The sequence below is a fragment of the Channa argus genome, chromosome 14 (genome assembly GCF_033026475.1).
Source record: "Channa argus isolate prfri chromosome 14, Channa argus male v1.0, whole genome shotgun sequence".
Taxonomy (NCBI): Eukaryota; Metazoa; Chordata; class Actinopteri; order Anabantiformes; family Channidae; genus Channa; species Channa argus.
In genome coordinates this window covers 25,694,631-25,711,499 of record NC_090210.1, presented here as the reverse complement: position 1 = coordinate 25,711,499, position 16,869 = coordinate 25,694,631, and the positions used below count along the sequence as shown (strand labels likewise).

General features: G+C 40.9%; 1 protein-coding gene and 1 gene segment (V, D, J or C); both read left to right on the top strand.

The window, feature by feature from the left end:
- LOC137098481 (uncharacterized) overlaps window positions 1-833 on the top strand; it is a 3,066-nt gene extending 2,233 nt beyond the window's left edge. Inside the window, exons 2-3 of the mRNA XM_067474726.1 lie at window positions 280-369; window positions 454-833. Of these exons, the coding sequence (XP_067330827.1) occupies window positions 280-369; window positions 454-833 (470 nt within the window). The remainder of the gene's footprint in view (window positions 1-279; window positions 370-453) is intronic.
- An 8,033-nt stretch (window positions 834-8,866) lies between these two features.
- LOC137098480 (T cell receptor alpha variable 21-like) lies at window positions 8,867-9,553 on the top strand. The segment is given in 2 exon segments: window positions 8,867-8,909; window positions 9,168-9,553. Coding segments are annotated over 2 exon segments (429 nt in total).
- The last annotated feature ends 7,316 nt before the right edge of the window (window positions 9,554-16,869 follow it).

Below are 16,869 nucleotides of genomic sequence, written 5' to 3'. Positions count from 1 at the left end.
GAGACAATTAGGTCCTTCTTTTGTTTGCAAACCTTTAAAAGTTGATTTATACTGTAAATGACTGACAATCTTAAATTATTATTGTTAGAAAATTATAAAGGCCAAAAAAGACATAAGATCTTTCCCACCTGACACTGACACTAAAAGCTGCTACCAGTCAATAAACCAGGAGGAGGTGGAACAGAGAGAACTGAAAATCCAGATCTAAGAGGACACAGAGATTCAGGGAGGAGCTGAGCTGTTACTGATCTATAGAAGAGAGACAAACTTCATGTTCAGCACAGTTTCATCCACAAACCACAAACATAGTCAACATGCTGTCATTGAAATATTGTGTCCATCATCTACTATTATTATTCATTCTGAAAGGTAAGATTCATTCAAACATCATCAGGAATATAATTAACTGTGTGGATTTTTAACATGTTATAACAAAGTTATTTCTTTGTTCAGGTGTCAGCTGTGAAGATCTCACTCCTGTCAAAAGTGAAGAGTTCACTTTAGAAGGCAGCAACGTTCCTCTGTCCTACAAATACTCCAGACAAGCAACTGCCAATGATGAGTTTTACTGGTATCGACAGTATCCAGGAAAACCTCCAGAATTCCTCATCTCACATTCAGGAACAGGCAGTGTAATAAAAACAACAGTCTCTACACTGTCTGTGAACATTAGTGGAGATAAAACCCAACTGAACCTGCAGATCTCCTCTGCTGCAGTGTCTGACTCTGCTGTGTACTACTGTGCTGTGAGGCCCACAGTGACAGGAAACACCACAACTCTGTACAAAAACCTTTGGAGCAAAGACAACACAATACTCCACAACATCCACTAGAGGGAGACACACACTGTTACACTTTAGAAATATCACACAGAAACTAATGTATATTGTTTATCCTGGAGCATCCACCATGGTTTTCTCTCCACTATTGTCTTAAAAGCTCAAACTGTTTCACACAACCTGACAGTTTGTCTTAGAGAACAAATTAACATCTCACAGAAATACAATATGCTTGTTTACATCTTCTCTATGTTGCCTATTGACTGTGTGAATTGATTAAAATAATGTTTTGTATGCTATTTTTTCAGTCCAAAATAAAGCTCTCTAAATTTCTTTGGTCCAGATTCTCCCGCAGCTCATTGGGGTTCAGATCTGGTGACTGAGCTTTTCAAACCATTACTGAGAGTATTGCAGCACATACTTTTTCTCCAGATAATTCTTACACAAGCCAAATAAAAGATTGGGGTCATTGTGTTGCTGCAAAATGAAGTTATCAGTCGTTACACAGATGGAATTTCCTGCCTCTGTGTCTAACACATGTTCTTTACTTCCAAGCAGCTCAAACTTTGACTCATCATCCAAAGTCCACTGGTTGTTCCTCTTGGCCCACTGCAATCTTTTCTTCTGATTTGTGAAGCTTAATAGGTTTTTTCTTGCAACTCTGCCCATGAGGCAGCTGACCTGAGTCTCCTACTTGCAGTGTCTGTGCACAACAGTTTCTCTCTTTTTATATTCAATGATGCAGACAGTTCAGGACCAGTAAGGTGTCTTTTTTTAAAATGAGGACACTTGTAACTAATTGTCTTCTTGGCCAGATTTCTGGAAAAATGGTAAATGGTAAATGGTCTGCACTTATATAGCGCTTTTCTACCTATTGGCACTCAAAGCGCTTTACACTGCTTCTTATTCACCCATTCACACTCACAATCACACACACATTCATACACCGATGGGGGAGCTGCTATGCAGCTGGCCAACACTCACCGGGAGCAACTAAGTTAGGGTTCAGTGTCTTGCTCAAGGACACTTCGACATGTGACCAGAGGAGCCGGGGATTGAACCAACAACTGTGAGATTGGTGGACAACCGCTCTACCTTCCTGCGCCACAGTCGCCAAAAACTGATCTGTGGAATGACACAGATTTTTTAGGCAGTTGAAAAAAGTTTTTTTCTTTCAGAAAGTAAAGTTTAAGCAGCAAATTAAGATTGACAATGTGCTTTACTTAAATATGCCTGAAAAAACATGTATAATAATAACATGTAAGTGTGTAGGTGAAACATTTTCTTGGCAGTGAATCACAAGACCTACTACTACTACTACTACTCTCCTTTCGGCTTATCCCGTGAGTTCGGGGTCGCCACAGCGGATCATTGTCCGCATGTTGATTTGGCACAGTTTTTACGCCGGATGCCCTTCCTGACGCAACCCTCCCCAATTTTTACCGGGCTTGGACCAGCACTGCATCGCTGGGGAGGGGGAATGGGCTGTTAGGGGTTCAGGATCTTGCCCAGGGACACTTCGACATATAGCCAGGGCCGGGGATCGAACCACTCACCCTGTGGTCCGTAAGCAACTGCCTTTACCAACTGAGCTATAGCCGCCCCTACCAACTGAGCTATAGCCGCCCCCAGTGAATCACAAGACCACTAAAACAAATTTACCACCTATAACTGGCACCAAATCCTGCAGCCAGTCTGTTAAACAGTGATCATTTAACCCCTAACAGGTACAACATCAGTAACAGGTTATTAGCTGGTCCCACCCACTGAGTCCAAGTCAACCAATTCTAATGCAGTGGAACAGCATTGTTCATCTGCTGGTGCAGTGATGCAAAGTCTCACTGACTTCAGGATGAAAGTGCATATATTTGGAGCAACATCCTCTCTGAGCTGTGCTAATTATTTACTTAGGAAATGTGCAGAGGACAACAGAGATCAGTTCAGTCAGGAAACAGTGGATAAAGTTGTGCATTGCTTCCATGTTGACGACTGCCTTGAGCCAGTGGCTTTAGAGGAAGAAGCAGCATCCCTGTATCGTGACCTTGTCTGGATAAGCAACATGATGTAGAATGGTGCATTCAGTCTGATTCCTTCAGGGTCAAGATTGTTATATAGAACAGACCTCTTACCAGAGGATTCAAAGATGGATTATTTGTTCCATCTTTGATCCTCTTGATATACTGTTTTTGTCTGCATCATCCCAGAATCAACAGACAGCTAGACAGTGGATGAATTGGTTGCAAGGAATTTATCTTTTGGAGGATTTTAACATCATGAGGTGCCTGAAGCCACTGGACTTTGGTGATGTAACTACAGCTCAATTACACCATTTCTGCGATGCAGGTGAGGATGGTTACAGAGCAGTGACTTATTTGCTGGTGCAAAATGCAAACCTACAGGTACACAGTGCTTTTATTATGGGAAAGGCTTGTGTCGCTCCAATACAGTCAGTCACCATCCTGGAAATGGACCTTGTCTCTGCCACCATGGTCAGTTGCATAGATGTGTTGTGGAGGAAGGAGCTACACATGGATCTTCAGAATTCTGTGTTGGTTTACATTTACAATTACATTTAGCAGATGCTTTTATCCAAAGCGACTTACAAGTGAGGTACAAGGCAGCAAAAATCCAAGTCAAGGAGAAAACATTAAAGCAAAGTCCTACAAGAAAAGTGTTCACAGTTCACAAGATGAAAGTGCGAAAAAGAGCAGAAAGGAAGTTTTTTTTTTTTTTGTTCTGTTTTCAGGTTTTTTGGTTTGTTGCTAACAGAGTGTCAAAAATCCTCAGGACTTCACACTCTTCTCCATGGAGGTTTGTAGACACTGCAAGCAACCCAGCTGACATTGCCTCTAGAGGTTCAAAAGTGGACGCATATCTTTGGAATCCAACATGTGTATGAGGACCTCACTTTCTCCTCCAGCCTGAAAGTGAGTGGCTTGTTATTCCTGACAATGTTAATCAGCTTTCTTCAGATGACCCAGAGGTCAAGAAGGTCATTTCAGCAAACATGGCACAAGTATATGAGGGAGCTAATGCAGTGACAAGAATAAGCCATTATTTCTCCTCTGAAAGAGTCTGTTGCCTGGATATTACGATTTAAGGACTGGCACTTGTCTTGTGTCCAGAAAAGGAGACAATTGAGCATGTTAGTGCACAATCTGACTTAAATGGAGAACAACAGAGATGGTCATTGAAGAAGAACATGGACACTTTCAAGAGAAGGACTGTGTTCAGTCTGTGTTCAGTTCAGTCAGAGAAAAAGTCTTGCCAAGTGTGTCACATGTTAAAGATTGAATACTCAACCTTTGTCCAAGCAGATGGCAGATTTGCCTCCTGAAAGAGTGACTTTGGATGAAAAACCATTTTCTCATGTTGGAGTAGGTTATTTTGGACCTTTCAAGGTAAAGAGCAGAAGAAGTCTATTAGAAACATATGGAGTTATTTTTATCTGCCTGGCCATTCGAGCAATCTACATTGAAGTGGCACCTTCACTGGATACTGACTCCTTCATGAATGCACTCATAGCAAGACTTGGTAAAGTTCTGGAGCTACACTCTGATAATGGGACAAACTTGGATGGAATCACTCACAAATTAGTAATGTTCTTCTTCAGAAAGGAATTTTAAACCCTCATCTGGCTCACACCATTGAGGATCTTGGGAGAGACTGCTTTTAAATGGGTGTGGAAAGTCATCTATTTAATTTTAAAGGAGCAGAACATGGACACACTTCTTTGTGAAGTAAAAGCTATAATCAACAGCGAAGGGTTAAAGAATATTTAAAGTTTGAGAATGGGCTTTCATTTTTTGGGGTTGAGGGGGATCTTCTGTTTGGCCACTCTGCCATAAAGCCCAGAATGGTGGAGGGCTACAGTGATGGTTGTTCTATGGAACTTTGTCCCATCTCCACAGAGGATCTCTGGAGCTCAGTCAGAGTGACCATCAGTTGTTGGTAACCCCTCTTACTAAGACCTTTCTCCCCCGATTGCTAAGTTCGCCCGGGCAACCAGCTCTTGGAGGAATCCTGGTTGTGCCAAAGTTCTTCCATTTGAGAATCATGGAGCCACTGTGCTCTTGGGAACCTGCAGTGCAGCAGGAACCTTTTGTAGCCTTCCCCAGATTTGTGCCTTTTAATAATCCTGTTAATAATCCTGTCTCTGCAGGTGGTTCCTTTGACCTCATGGCTTTTGTTTTGATACAGTAGCACTGTCAGGTGTGAGCCCTTCTATAGACAGGAGTGAGTCTTTCCAAATCATGTCCAAGCAGTTTAATGTACCACAGGTGGACTCCAGTCAAGGTGTTGAAACATCTCAGCAATGATCAAGAGAAATGGGAGGAAACTGAGCTTAATGATAAGTGTTGTTCCAAAAGGTCTGAATACTTATGTAGATGTGATATTTCAGGTTTTTCCTTTTTAATAAATTTACAGACATTTCTAAAATGTTGTTTTCACTTTGTCATTGTAAGTGGATCACACAGAAAATCATCTGCAAACTGATCTAAAAGCTGATACACGTCCATCAACAGAAATTGAAACTGACGACATCCAGAGAGGAAGATAATCCTCGTCACTAAACCTTCAGGTGATCAAACGTCCTTCTACTGCAAACTTCATTAGTCCCACAACAGTGTGAAGAAGTGTGTGATAGAAATTTTCCCTCTTGGAAGAATTGTAGACAGAACTCAGCGTGATGAACCATCTCAGTTTAATACATGCCGGCATGGAGAAGAACACATGGATGTTGAGTGTTGTTTCTGACTTGTATCTCTCAAACCCCTTCTATTTATACTTAAACCCAAGAAAGGAACCATCCTCACAAAACATGAATGACGAAACCAGGTGCACGCAGTTGACAGTCATCACTCTTGTCCCTTTCTAGGTTATCTGAAGATATCAGTTGTGAAGTAAATAAAACCCTTTTATTTCACCTTCTTGTAGATCTTGTGACCCCAGGACTCACTATCTGCTACATTGCTTTGGGCCTTGTAACAACAAAGTGCCTGCTGTGATTTCAAGCATTCGTCCAAACACGACCCAGCCTGTGATCTCTTATCCTCTTTGTGACCTCTTCAATAAGCCCATCTTGGTTGACTGTTTGCTAATTATCTAACCATATGACTAAATTTACTCTATTCCCCCACAAGTGAAACTTAGCAAATATTTCTCTGAGGCAGAGCTGATCTGGATCAGAAATAATGTCTGTCTGAACTGAACCTTGGAAAGTATCTCTATATATAAGAATCTCTGGTCCCACCAACTGAGTCCAAGTCAACCAATGAGATTGTTTGTGTGTTCAGAGCAGAAATGTTTGAGGAACTAAAAGCACAATCAGCTTGATGTTGAGGAGAAGGGCTGTGCAGCAGAGAGGCTGTTTAGTTTGTTCATTCTACTGCAGTGGAACAACATTGTTCATCTGCTGTCTGTTTGGCTTCAACTACTCCAAAGACATGTTGCTCTACCTCTTTCTCTCTTTGTCTCACTTAATAGGTCAGTTGGACAAACAATTATTGGCTCATTTCACCTGCTGGAACAGGATCAAATGTCTTCTCCTCTCAGCCTCATCAACAATGTTCATCTAATGGCTTCATTTTCTCTACTTTTTCCAGGACTAATAGTTGGAAACACAATCTCTCCTGAAGGTGATGAAGTCAGTGGGACAGAAGGACAATCTGTCAAACTCAGATGCAACTATCAGACAAGTAATGCTAATGCTTACCTTTACTGGTACAAGCATCATTCTGACATTCAGGCTCCTCAATTTATAACGAGGGAAAGGTGGAAATAATAAATACATCCCTGATCCTCTATATGAATCACAAACTTCAGCTTCAACAACTGAACTGACCATAAACACACTGACCCTGGCAGACACAGCTCTCTACTACTGTGCTCTAGAAACACAGTGATACAAAGTGTAGAAGAGGCTGTACAAAAACCTGAACCCAGATATCTGACTCCTCTTCAAAGAGGAGAGAAGTGGTTTTCAAACCACAGCTTCATATCAGATGGACTCTGCTAATTCCTGCTTTCTCACAGTCACTGTGGTTCCAGCTGCTAATGAAACCCCAAAACAGGGAGGAGCAATACTGTCAAAGAGCAGAAGAGGAAAGAACTCCCACTGTCACATACATTCAATATCTAACCCATACAGACCACAGATACTGTGTGGAAGATGCTCTCACTGCAGTACTGTGGAATTGTTCCTTTGTTTGTGATCATACTAAAAAGTAGGTTCAAGCAGGAATAACAACTGTTTGTTAGAAAGCACTGGAACAGGAAATCAGAGTTTAACATCATCTTTAACTACATTTCTCTCTTCCTTCAGGTGTCAGCTGTGAAGATCTGACTGCAGTCAACAATGAAGAGTTCACTTTAGAAGGCAGCAACGTTCCTCTGTCCTATAAATACTCCAGACAAGCTGCAACTGATGATTATTTCTTCTGGTATCGACAATATCCAGGAAAACCTCCAGAGTTCATCTCTCACACAGGAACAGGCAGTGTAATAAAAAGTCTCTACACTTTTCTGTTAACATTAGTGGAGGTAAAACTAAAGTGGATCTGCAGATCTCTTCTGCTGCAGTGTCTGACTCTGGTGTGTACTACTGTGCTCTGCAGCCCACAGTGACAGGAAACAACACAACTCTGTACAAAAACCTTTGGAGCAAAGACACAATACTCCACAACATCCACTATAGGGAGACACACACTGTTACACTCTGATAAAAAAAGAACTTTAATAAAAAGAAACATGAAGTTAGAGACTCCAACGTAGGCAAATGTCTTCCTGGGATAAAGATAAACATTAATACAGTGTGATTATTAATTATACAGGAGATAATGATGCCTGGTGGTTTTTATGGCTGGTTTTATTAGACAACCAAAAGAATGACAATCCAGAGTTGAGCCTAGGATGCAACGATCCAGTCCTACACACCTCTCTGCAGTGTCCTTACAACCGTCACCCCCCCACAACTCCCACATACCTATAGAGACTGTTTCTGTTCCCTGACCAACTAAATTAAATAAACTAAAAATGACAACAAGAGGAGTTAATCATGATAACTTAATAAAAGATAGATGGATGAGTTGAACATTAAAGAAGGACAAACAGACTTACTGTACATTGACTGGTCAGACAGCAGGACTGAACTTGTAGGGTCATGATGCAGCTTAGAGTGATAAAGGATGAAGATGGAAATGTGCTGACAAGCCAAGAGAGTGTGTTAAGAAGGTGAAGGGAGAACTTTGAGGAGCTGATACATGTAGAAGATGAGACAGAGAGAAGGTCAGAGGAAGCAGACAGAGTGAAACAGGAAGTGCAGGTAAATAGTAAGGATAAAGACAGGAAAGACATGAAGAGATGAAGACAGGAAAGATATGAAGAGGATGAAGATAAGACACAAAGAGGATGAAGACAGAAAAGGCAGTTGGTCCACTTGGTACAGAGGCAAAAAGTTGATGAGCCACAACATGAAGCTGTTTCAACTTTTTTGTACAGTAGCAGCAGTCAAAGCTGTTTGAGTCTTCAGAAAGTTATTTCTCTACAGACTCTTCCTCAGTCTGAACTTCAATGATGATGATGATGAAGCAGCATCAGTGTCTTTTTAAAGCTTCCATCAGCCTGAATGAAAACAGCACATTAGGAGGAGGAGCTCTACAGCTGAATATGAAGTGAACAGCTGCTGTCTGCTCTCTACTGTCTACATTCAGCACAAGTGAAAATTATGCTGCTGCTGTTCATCTGTATGATGATTGTCTCACTTCATACTGGTGAGTGAAATGTACCAATGTACTTGGGAAACACTGTTTAAACATTCTTTGACTTACATTGTAACAAACTAAGTGTAAAAATGACATGATAGGAACTCTGTTTGTTCATCATCTTACATCATGAGACACAACTGTGATGAAGAACTGTAGGAATGAAGATAATCTGACATGTGAGTCTCCTCCTACTGACTACAGATGTGTCTGATTGAGAGAGAACAGTTTGATTCCAGCTGTGAACATCAGATCAAACCCAACTCAACAACTCTCAGCTAATTCAAACTGAACATTCAGTTACTACATTTCTCTACTGTCAACATGGAAAAACTCTTTGCAGTTTTGTTTCTTTCAGCTCTCATAGGTACGTATGATCTTGAGAAAGAAGCTGAAACACAAAAACATTTTCTAAACATGACAGATTGAGTTCAGTAGTTGTAGCTGAAGTTCAGAATGTAACATTTCAAAGTAGTCATCACTTCCTCCTTAATAACTACTCAGTGTATTGTTAACAGGATCAATTCTTTTCATATCAAACTGACTGTGTGAAGTTAATATGTTGATCATATGATGGATATGTGAGTGTGTCTCTCTAAATCTAACATGTTGTTTCCCTCACTAGGTAACACGTTGGAAGATGATATTACTGCCATCAGGACTGAAGTGGTTACATCAGAGGGTCAGAGTGTTACTCTGTCCTGTAAATATTCAGTTAAAGCTCAAAATCTTCAGTGGTATCGACAGGATCCTGGATCAGCTGTTCAGTATCTGCTCCTGATCACAGATACTAAAGAGCCTGAAGTGATAGAAGCAAAACCTCCAAACCCTCGACTGACTGCTAAACTGAACCAGGAGAGAAATCAAGTGGATCTGCAGATCTCCTCTGATGCAGTGTCTGACTCTGCTGTGTACTACTGTGCTCTGCAGCCCACAGTGACAGGAAACACCACAACTCTGTACAAAAACCTTTGGAGCAAAGACAACACAATACTCCACAACATCCACTAGAGGGAGACACACTGTTACACATTAGAAATATCACATAGAAACTGGTGTATACTGGTATATTGGTGGTACTACAGCATCCACCATCATTGCTTTATCTCTACTACTTTTTTTAAAAGGTCAAACTGGTTCACACAACTAGAGCACAAATAAAATATCTCATGGAAATAGAATATTCTTATCTTCTTTTCATTGCTCTTTGAATGTGTGAATTTACCAAAGTAATTGTTTTTCTAATTTAGTAATTAAAGTTTGCTAATAATTTTCTAATTTGTTCACAGTCTACAAATTCAGATCCAGAGGTCTCACTTTTTAAAAGATTATCTGTGGATCCTTCTTTCCTATTGGTTATTCTTCTCTGTGTTGTACCACAGGGTTCAGTCCTAGGTCCCGATTCATTTTCTATGATCTCATTAACATACATTCATTCCCCCTGTTTTACTACAGAACACGTCCTAATATATTTCATTAAATCATCTGTTGTTTTCAGCCTGTTTATCAAGCTGAGTGCTGGTGTTGCAGAACATCTGCAGCTGAGTGAATTCTAATCTAACTATTTATTTGGTTTAAATATTCTGTCAACTTCAAATATTGGTTACTGTAACTCATCTTTATTTACAGAGCACTTTAACACAACCACAGCTGAATCTCAAATAACACAAACACTTTAAAACTTAAAACAATACATAAAAATAACAATTAAAACAAATAACAACATGAGAATAGGAAAAGAGTCTAACGCTGGGTTGAAAGCCAGTGAATAAAAATGGGTTTTCAGTTAATTTTTATAACGGATGTCATGGGAAAAAACTGTAAGGCAAGTTAATGAGGCAAAAGGCAGCTCACACTCTTGGTTATGGTGAGTTTAATCAGCAAGACAGAGAAACATGCAGAACAGAACAGAACTACACTCATGAGTGGGTCAATCAGACTGACAATGTTTCACAGGTTATTGGTGTCTTTTAACCAATCAGTTCAGCAGCTGAATTTACATAAAAGCATAAAGGAATGACTCAATGCAATCCAACCTGACAGAACATACACACAGTGGTCAGGAATCTAATTAGCAAGTATCTGAGACCACTCGTCTCCTATGTGTTCCCTGCTAGGACTTCCTGATTAAGCTCTGGTCTAAAGACAGTAGGTCTGCTGAGGTGTGAATGTAGCATTTGGTCCATAAACCATAAACAGGCATTTTGCACTGGAAGGAAAATTTCTCTCACACATCCCCCCTTTTATCATTCTATGATAACTAAACATGGTCAGGATTCGTCAGAGCTAAGCAATAGAAGGAACAGTTAAGTCAGTCACAGGAATTTTCAAAACATTCCATCATCATGTCCCTAAAATTATGTTCAATTCAATTCCATAATAAAGATGTGTAGAGGAAAAGGGCACCCAACAAATCCCCCTTGAGCAAGCCCTAGGCAACAGTGGAGAGGAAACAATCCCTCTAACTGGAAAAACCTCCAGCAGAACCAGGCTCAGGGTGGGCGGCCATCTGCATCGACCGGTTGGGGTAAGTGGAAAAGTGACAGAAAAAAAGAAAAGGGCAACAAAACAACCAGGGACTAGACACTGATGTCATTATTCTAATGATATGTAGGTTCCCAGTTAGAGATGTGAAAGTATTAGTCCATGTGCACAGGTAGTAAGGCAACACCCACACAGTGTCAGTGCAGTAATGCCTATAACATATGTGAAGAGGTATGGGATGAAGGCCTTCCACCTCCCAAACACAATGTCAAATCAGCCCCAGGTGCTGCTGTCGTCATAGCCAGAATGTCTTCTTAGGTCATGTCGCAGTGACCTCAGTCCCTCCAGTGCCCATCTAGGGCTGTGTTGTTTGGGATGAAGGTGCAACATGAGTTTTCCTCATCACAGACATCAGATTATTGATAATTCATCAGTTTTTCATACATTTTCTTTCGGATTGACTTGTGTTTTAACCAGTTGGACAATGGACATTTGGAATATGTGTATGAGTGAGTGAGATTTATTCCACAGGTTCTGCACAAAGCTCCAGTTGTTTACTCTTTATTAGAATCTGTACTAATAACTGGGTCTGAATGATGATCTGAATTATTATGAAACTGTGTTTCTGATGTATTTTAAATAATCAGAGTCTGAACATTACACAGTTACACACTTTTACTATCCAACATGTGTTAAACCTGGTTAATTTGATGGTGACTGAAGCATCAGAGTCACTTCTAACGTTGAAGGTGGAGGAAGTGGAAGAGAGAAGTAAAAACTCCAGATGTTGAAAGAGATTCAGGGAGGAGCTGAGCTGAGGAGCTGAGCTGAGGATCTGAGCTGAGGATCTGAGCTGAGGAGCTGAGCTGAGGAGCTGAGGAGCTGAGCTGAGGAGCTGAGCTGAGGAGCTGAGCTGAGGAGCTGAGCTGAGGAGCTGAGCTGAGGAGCTCAATACACAATCCACAAACATTAACTTTGTGCAACATGTCACTGCATCTTTGTTTATTTTCTCTACTGTCACTTTCCATTTTAACAGGTCAGTGACATTATTCAGCAGGAAAAATAATTTCTGAATTAAATGTTTTGACTCTAAATTATATAATCAGAGTTTTGCAAGATTAGCAGATTGATTATTTTTTTTTTGGTTTTCTTTGATGTCTTTTACATCTTTAATAAACATTTCTTTCTTTCGCTAGGTGTCAGCTCTGAAACACTTACTGCAGTCAGTGAGAAAGAGTTCAGTTCAGAAATCAGCAATGTGACTGTGTCCTACACATTCTCCAAAGCTGCTACTTATGATGATTATTTCTTCTGGTATCTACAATATCCAGGAAAACCACCAGAGTTCCTCATCTCTCATTCTGTAATAGAACTGGAAAAGGGGAGCAAAGTCCCAACTGTCTGCGAAAATGAGTGGAGATAAAACTCAACTGAACCTGCAGATCTCCTCTGCTGCAGTGTCTGACCCTGCTGTGTACTACTGTGCTGTGAGGTCCACAGTGACAGGAAACACCACAACTCTAAACTTCGATTAGATGCTTTATTGTCATTGTACAAGGAAACCTTCAGAGCTGCTCAGAGAAACTTCTTGGGAATGATTTTCCTCTTTCTGACCACTAACAAGAAATTCAATTCATGACAATTTCCAGTAAATTGTTGGTCCCCATCTGTGAACAGGTTTGTTCCTGTAGCAGCTGTGCTGTGGCTTTAGAAACAATTTTATAAATACTTACAACTGCCTTTGTATAAAAAATTATATTTAATCAAATTCAGACACTGTATCTCATTATTATTCTTCATGAGATGCCACCAAGACTGTCTTCTTTCACCTACATATCATAATTAAAACCCAAACTTCTCTATCCATGGCTGATACAAAGATATTCATTCATGCCTTTGTATCATCCAGACTGGACCATTGTAATGTTTTGTCAGGCCTCCCAGAGCTCGTACTACAAGTCTTCAAATGGTCCAGAAGGCTGCAGCTAGAATTTTATTAACTAAATTCAGAAGATTTGACCATATTACACCTGTTTTAAATGGAAGTGCTCATTTACTAGTTATCTGATCTCCTTAAACTTTCTAATCCATATTGTCTTCATGGTTCATAGAGTGCAGGGCTCTGGACAAAGTCCTCTGGCTACAGGGCATTTTCCTGTCTGTCCATTGGCAGCAATTACAGCCTCAATTCTTTTTGTGTATGACACAACAAGCTTTGCACACCTGGACGGGGGTAATTTCTACCCATTTATTTATTATATATTTCTTCAGAGTGGTCTCTCTGTCTGATGGGATGGACCACAGCTGATTGAAAATCCTCAATTGGTTTAAAAATTCAAATGCTCGCTGATGGTCGACCTTCACTTTGACGTGTCACACTCCTAAGAAAGAAGGTCACAGTGATGCTGACAGGAGACTGGACCCACCCATGCTACCAGGCTGTGGATCAAACTGGTGACCTTATCAGAAGTTGACCTCTGTGACCATTAGGCCACAACTGGCCCCATCACACAAACCATAACTCAAACTGAGAAATGCCACAAAGTCTAACAGAGAAAAACTAAAGAGTCAAACTGAGTAAGTGGAAAAGAAGGTGTCTCAGTAAGACTCCATCAATCAGGTCTTTATGGTTAAGTGGTTAGATGGAAAAGACTTAAATACATTTCCTGTCATTTATATTCAGTCTTCAGATCTACTTATTGGCTTCTTGTCATTACTGAAGAAACAGTAAAACCCCCTCCTCCTTAAAGCAACAACTACTTACTGTAGATTAGATGATGATGTGGATGGAACAAACTGCAAAAGTTGGGATGTTTCAAACTAAGAAGTTTGGATCATTTCTATCCAACACAGTGAAACACAGATTGAAATGATGGTGACTGAAGCATCAGTGTCATTTCCAGAGTTAAAGGTGGAGGAAGTGAAAATCCAGATCTAAGAGGAGACAGAGATTCAGGGAGGAGCTGAGCTGTTACTGATCTATAGAAGAGAGACAAACTTCATGTTCAGCACAGTTTCATCCACAAAACAAACCTGACTTCATTCAACATGCTAAAATTGGACTGTTCTTTGTTTTCTCTGCTGTTTCTTTACCCTCTGACAGGTCTGGTAGATTTTTCTTCTCACAAAAGTTTCATTCCAGTAACATCTGCAGTTGTTCACTGAGTCTTTCTCATCATGAAATAAAAATGTTTCTATTTCAGGTGTCAGCTGTGAAGGTCCCACAGCATTGAAGGATGAAGAGTTCAGTTTAGAAAGCAGCAACGTTCCTCTGTCCTTCACATACTCCAAACTGGTAACTGGTGATTATTTCTTCTGGTATCAACAACATCCAGGAAAACCACCACAGCTCCTCATCTCACACTCTGCTTCAGGAACAGTAGCTGATCAATATCCTCGATACAGGATTAAAGTGGAGGATAAACAAATCACTATGATCATCTCCTCTGCTGCAGTGTCTGACTCTGCTGTGTACTACTGTGCTGTGAAGCCCACAGTGACAGGAAACACCACAACTCTATACAAAAACCTTTGGAGCAAAGACAACGCAATACTCCACAACATCAACTAGAGAGAGACACACACTGTTACACTCTGTTGTTTGAGATAAAGTCTGTACTATTTTCATTGTGAGACCAGGTTGTGATTCACGGCTTCAGAAATGAAATCTCTCACATCAAGCTTCATTTACAGTATTGACACTGGAGGTGTAACAAAGCACTGTGATATGATATTTCATGATTCAAAAATGTGATGATTCACCTTGTAAAAGGAGAAAATCTCAGTATCAATTAAACTAATGGTTTGTGATAACACAGTTTAGATTATTTGCAGCGATGAAAAAACAAACTAAACACTAAAGATTGAAGACAGAATGAGTGAAACTGACAATATTGTGAAGTTAAGAGCTAAGATGACGACACAGACGTCTGTCTTGATCCAATGGTGTCTATGATGGTTTTTGTGTATTAGGATGCTCTAATCCAATGATGTATATCAAAGACAATCTGCTTAGTATCGATCCAGTCCACACAGACTTTTACCAGTCTTTACGAGCTGCTATAGACTTTACATCCTCTGCTGTCCTGGGCTTCACTGATACCTGGATCAAAACATGCATTGTGGATAACAACCTGCAGCTCCTGTGCTTTCACCTGCACTGAGCGGACCGTGTAACACAGCAGCATCTGCTTCTGTATCAGTGAAGGTTGATGCACTGATGACAAAATGTAAATGAGAACCTCAATCTTTAATTCTAAAATGTGAACCATTTGTTTCTCTGAGGGTTTTTTTCTCATTTGTACTGGTTGGTGTTTATATCCCACCGTAAGTGACGCTCTGCAGCAGTTAGCTGAGAAAATAACCAGCTTAGAGGGCAAAGACTCGGAGTCTGTTATCATTGTTCTTGGGGATTTTACCAAAGCAGAACTAAGACATGAACTGTCTAAATACAAACAGCACATAAACTGCCCGATCACAGACAATAATACACTGCATCACTGCTGCACTGTACTGAAAGACACATGTCACTCTGTCCCCAAAGCAGCTCTGGGCCACTCATATCACTGCATGGTTCATCTCCTGCTGACCTATGAGCAAAAAATAAAACCTCTCAAGCCTGTAGTTAAATCTGTGAAGAGATTGACCAGAGAGGCAAAGCAGCACTTCATCAGTTTTTGGTTTCCACACGTGTCCACCTGTATCACACGTAGGGCAACAACAAGCCATGTTTCACAGCGAAACTCAGCTTCACAGGACCAAAAATGAAGCTTACAGATGCAGGGAAAGTCTCCAGTACAGTCCAGAAATGTATTGACAAAGAAGATCGATGCAAAGAGAAACTATTCTGAAAAGTTTAACAGCAGCCTTTCTGCCTGTGATGCTACAACAGTGTGGAGAGCCTGGCAGCACCTGCTGAGGAAAACAAAACCTGCAGGTCAATGATCACCACCCCAACACCTGCATCAACCCCCTGAATCCACTTCAAGACACACAGAGTGCAGTCCCTCACCCACCTCCCCCTTCAGACAACAGGACTGCATACACTTTACTAAAGCCCCTGGCAGACATTTTGGACATCCTCATGATGTGCAAAGAAGAGGTGAGGAGACTCTTTTACAGACAGAAAGCCAGGAAGTCTGCAGGCCCTGATAAATTCAGGTCCTCCTGTCTGAAAGCCTGTGCTGACGAACTGGCCCCAATCACCTGAATCTTCAACAGATCACTGGATCTGTGAGAATTCCCCTCTACCTTCAAAGGGTCAATCATACTTTTAAACCCTAAAAATACTTTTTCTTACAAAACTAAATGACTACAGGCCACTCACTCTGATGTCTGTGCTCATGAAAACCTTTAAACAACTGAAAGACATGTCAGGACCCCTGCTAGACCCCCTGTAGTTTGCACAGTTTTTGTTTGTGGATTTCAGCTCAGTGTTTAACACCATCGATGCAGAAATCTTATTGTCTAAACTCTCCCAGCTCTCAGTATCCCTCTTTCATCTGTCAATGGATCACCAGCTTCCTGACCAGCAGGTAAGGATGGGAAAAGTTACATCCTGTACACTGCACACTAGTGCTGGTGCAACTCGACTGCCAAGCTCCTAAAGTTTGTGAACGCCAACTGTTCTCAGACTCATTCAAGATTATGATGACACTGAATACTGATGGGAGGTCGATCAGCTGGTGCTGTAACGCAGTTAAAACAACCTAAAGCAGAACATGGTTAAGACTGTGGAGATGACGCCAGAGCCGGCTCTTGGCATCAGCCCTATGGGCGGTCGTCTAGGGCACCACCTGCTGGAGGGGACACTGCTGCAAGCCCCCAAAGAAACAAACAAACCA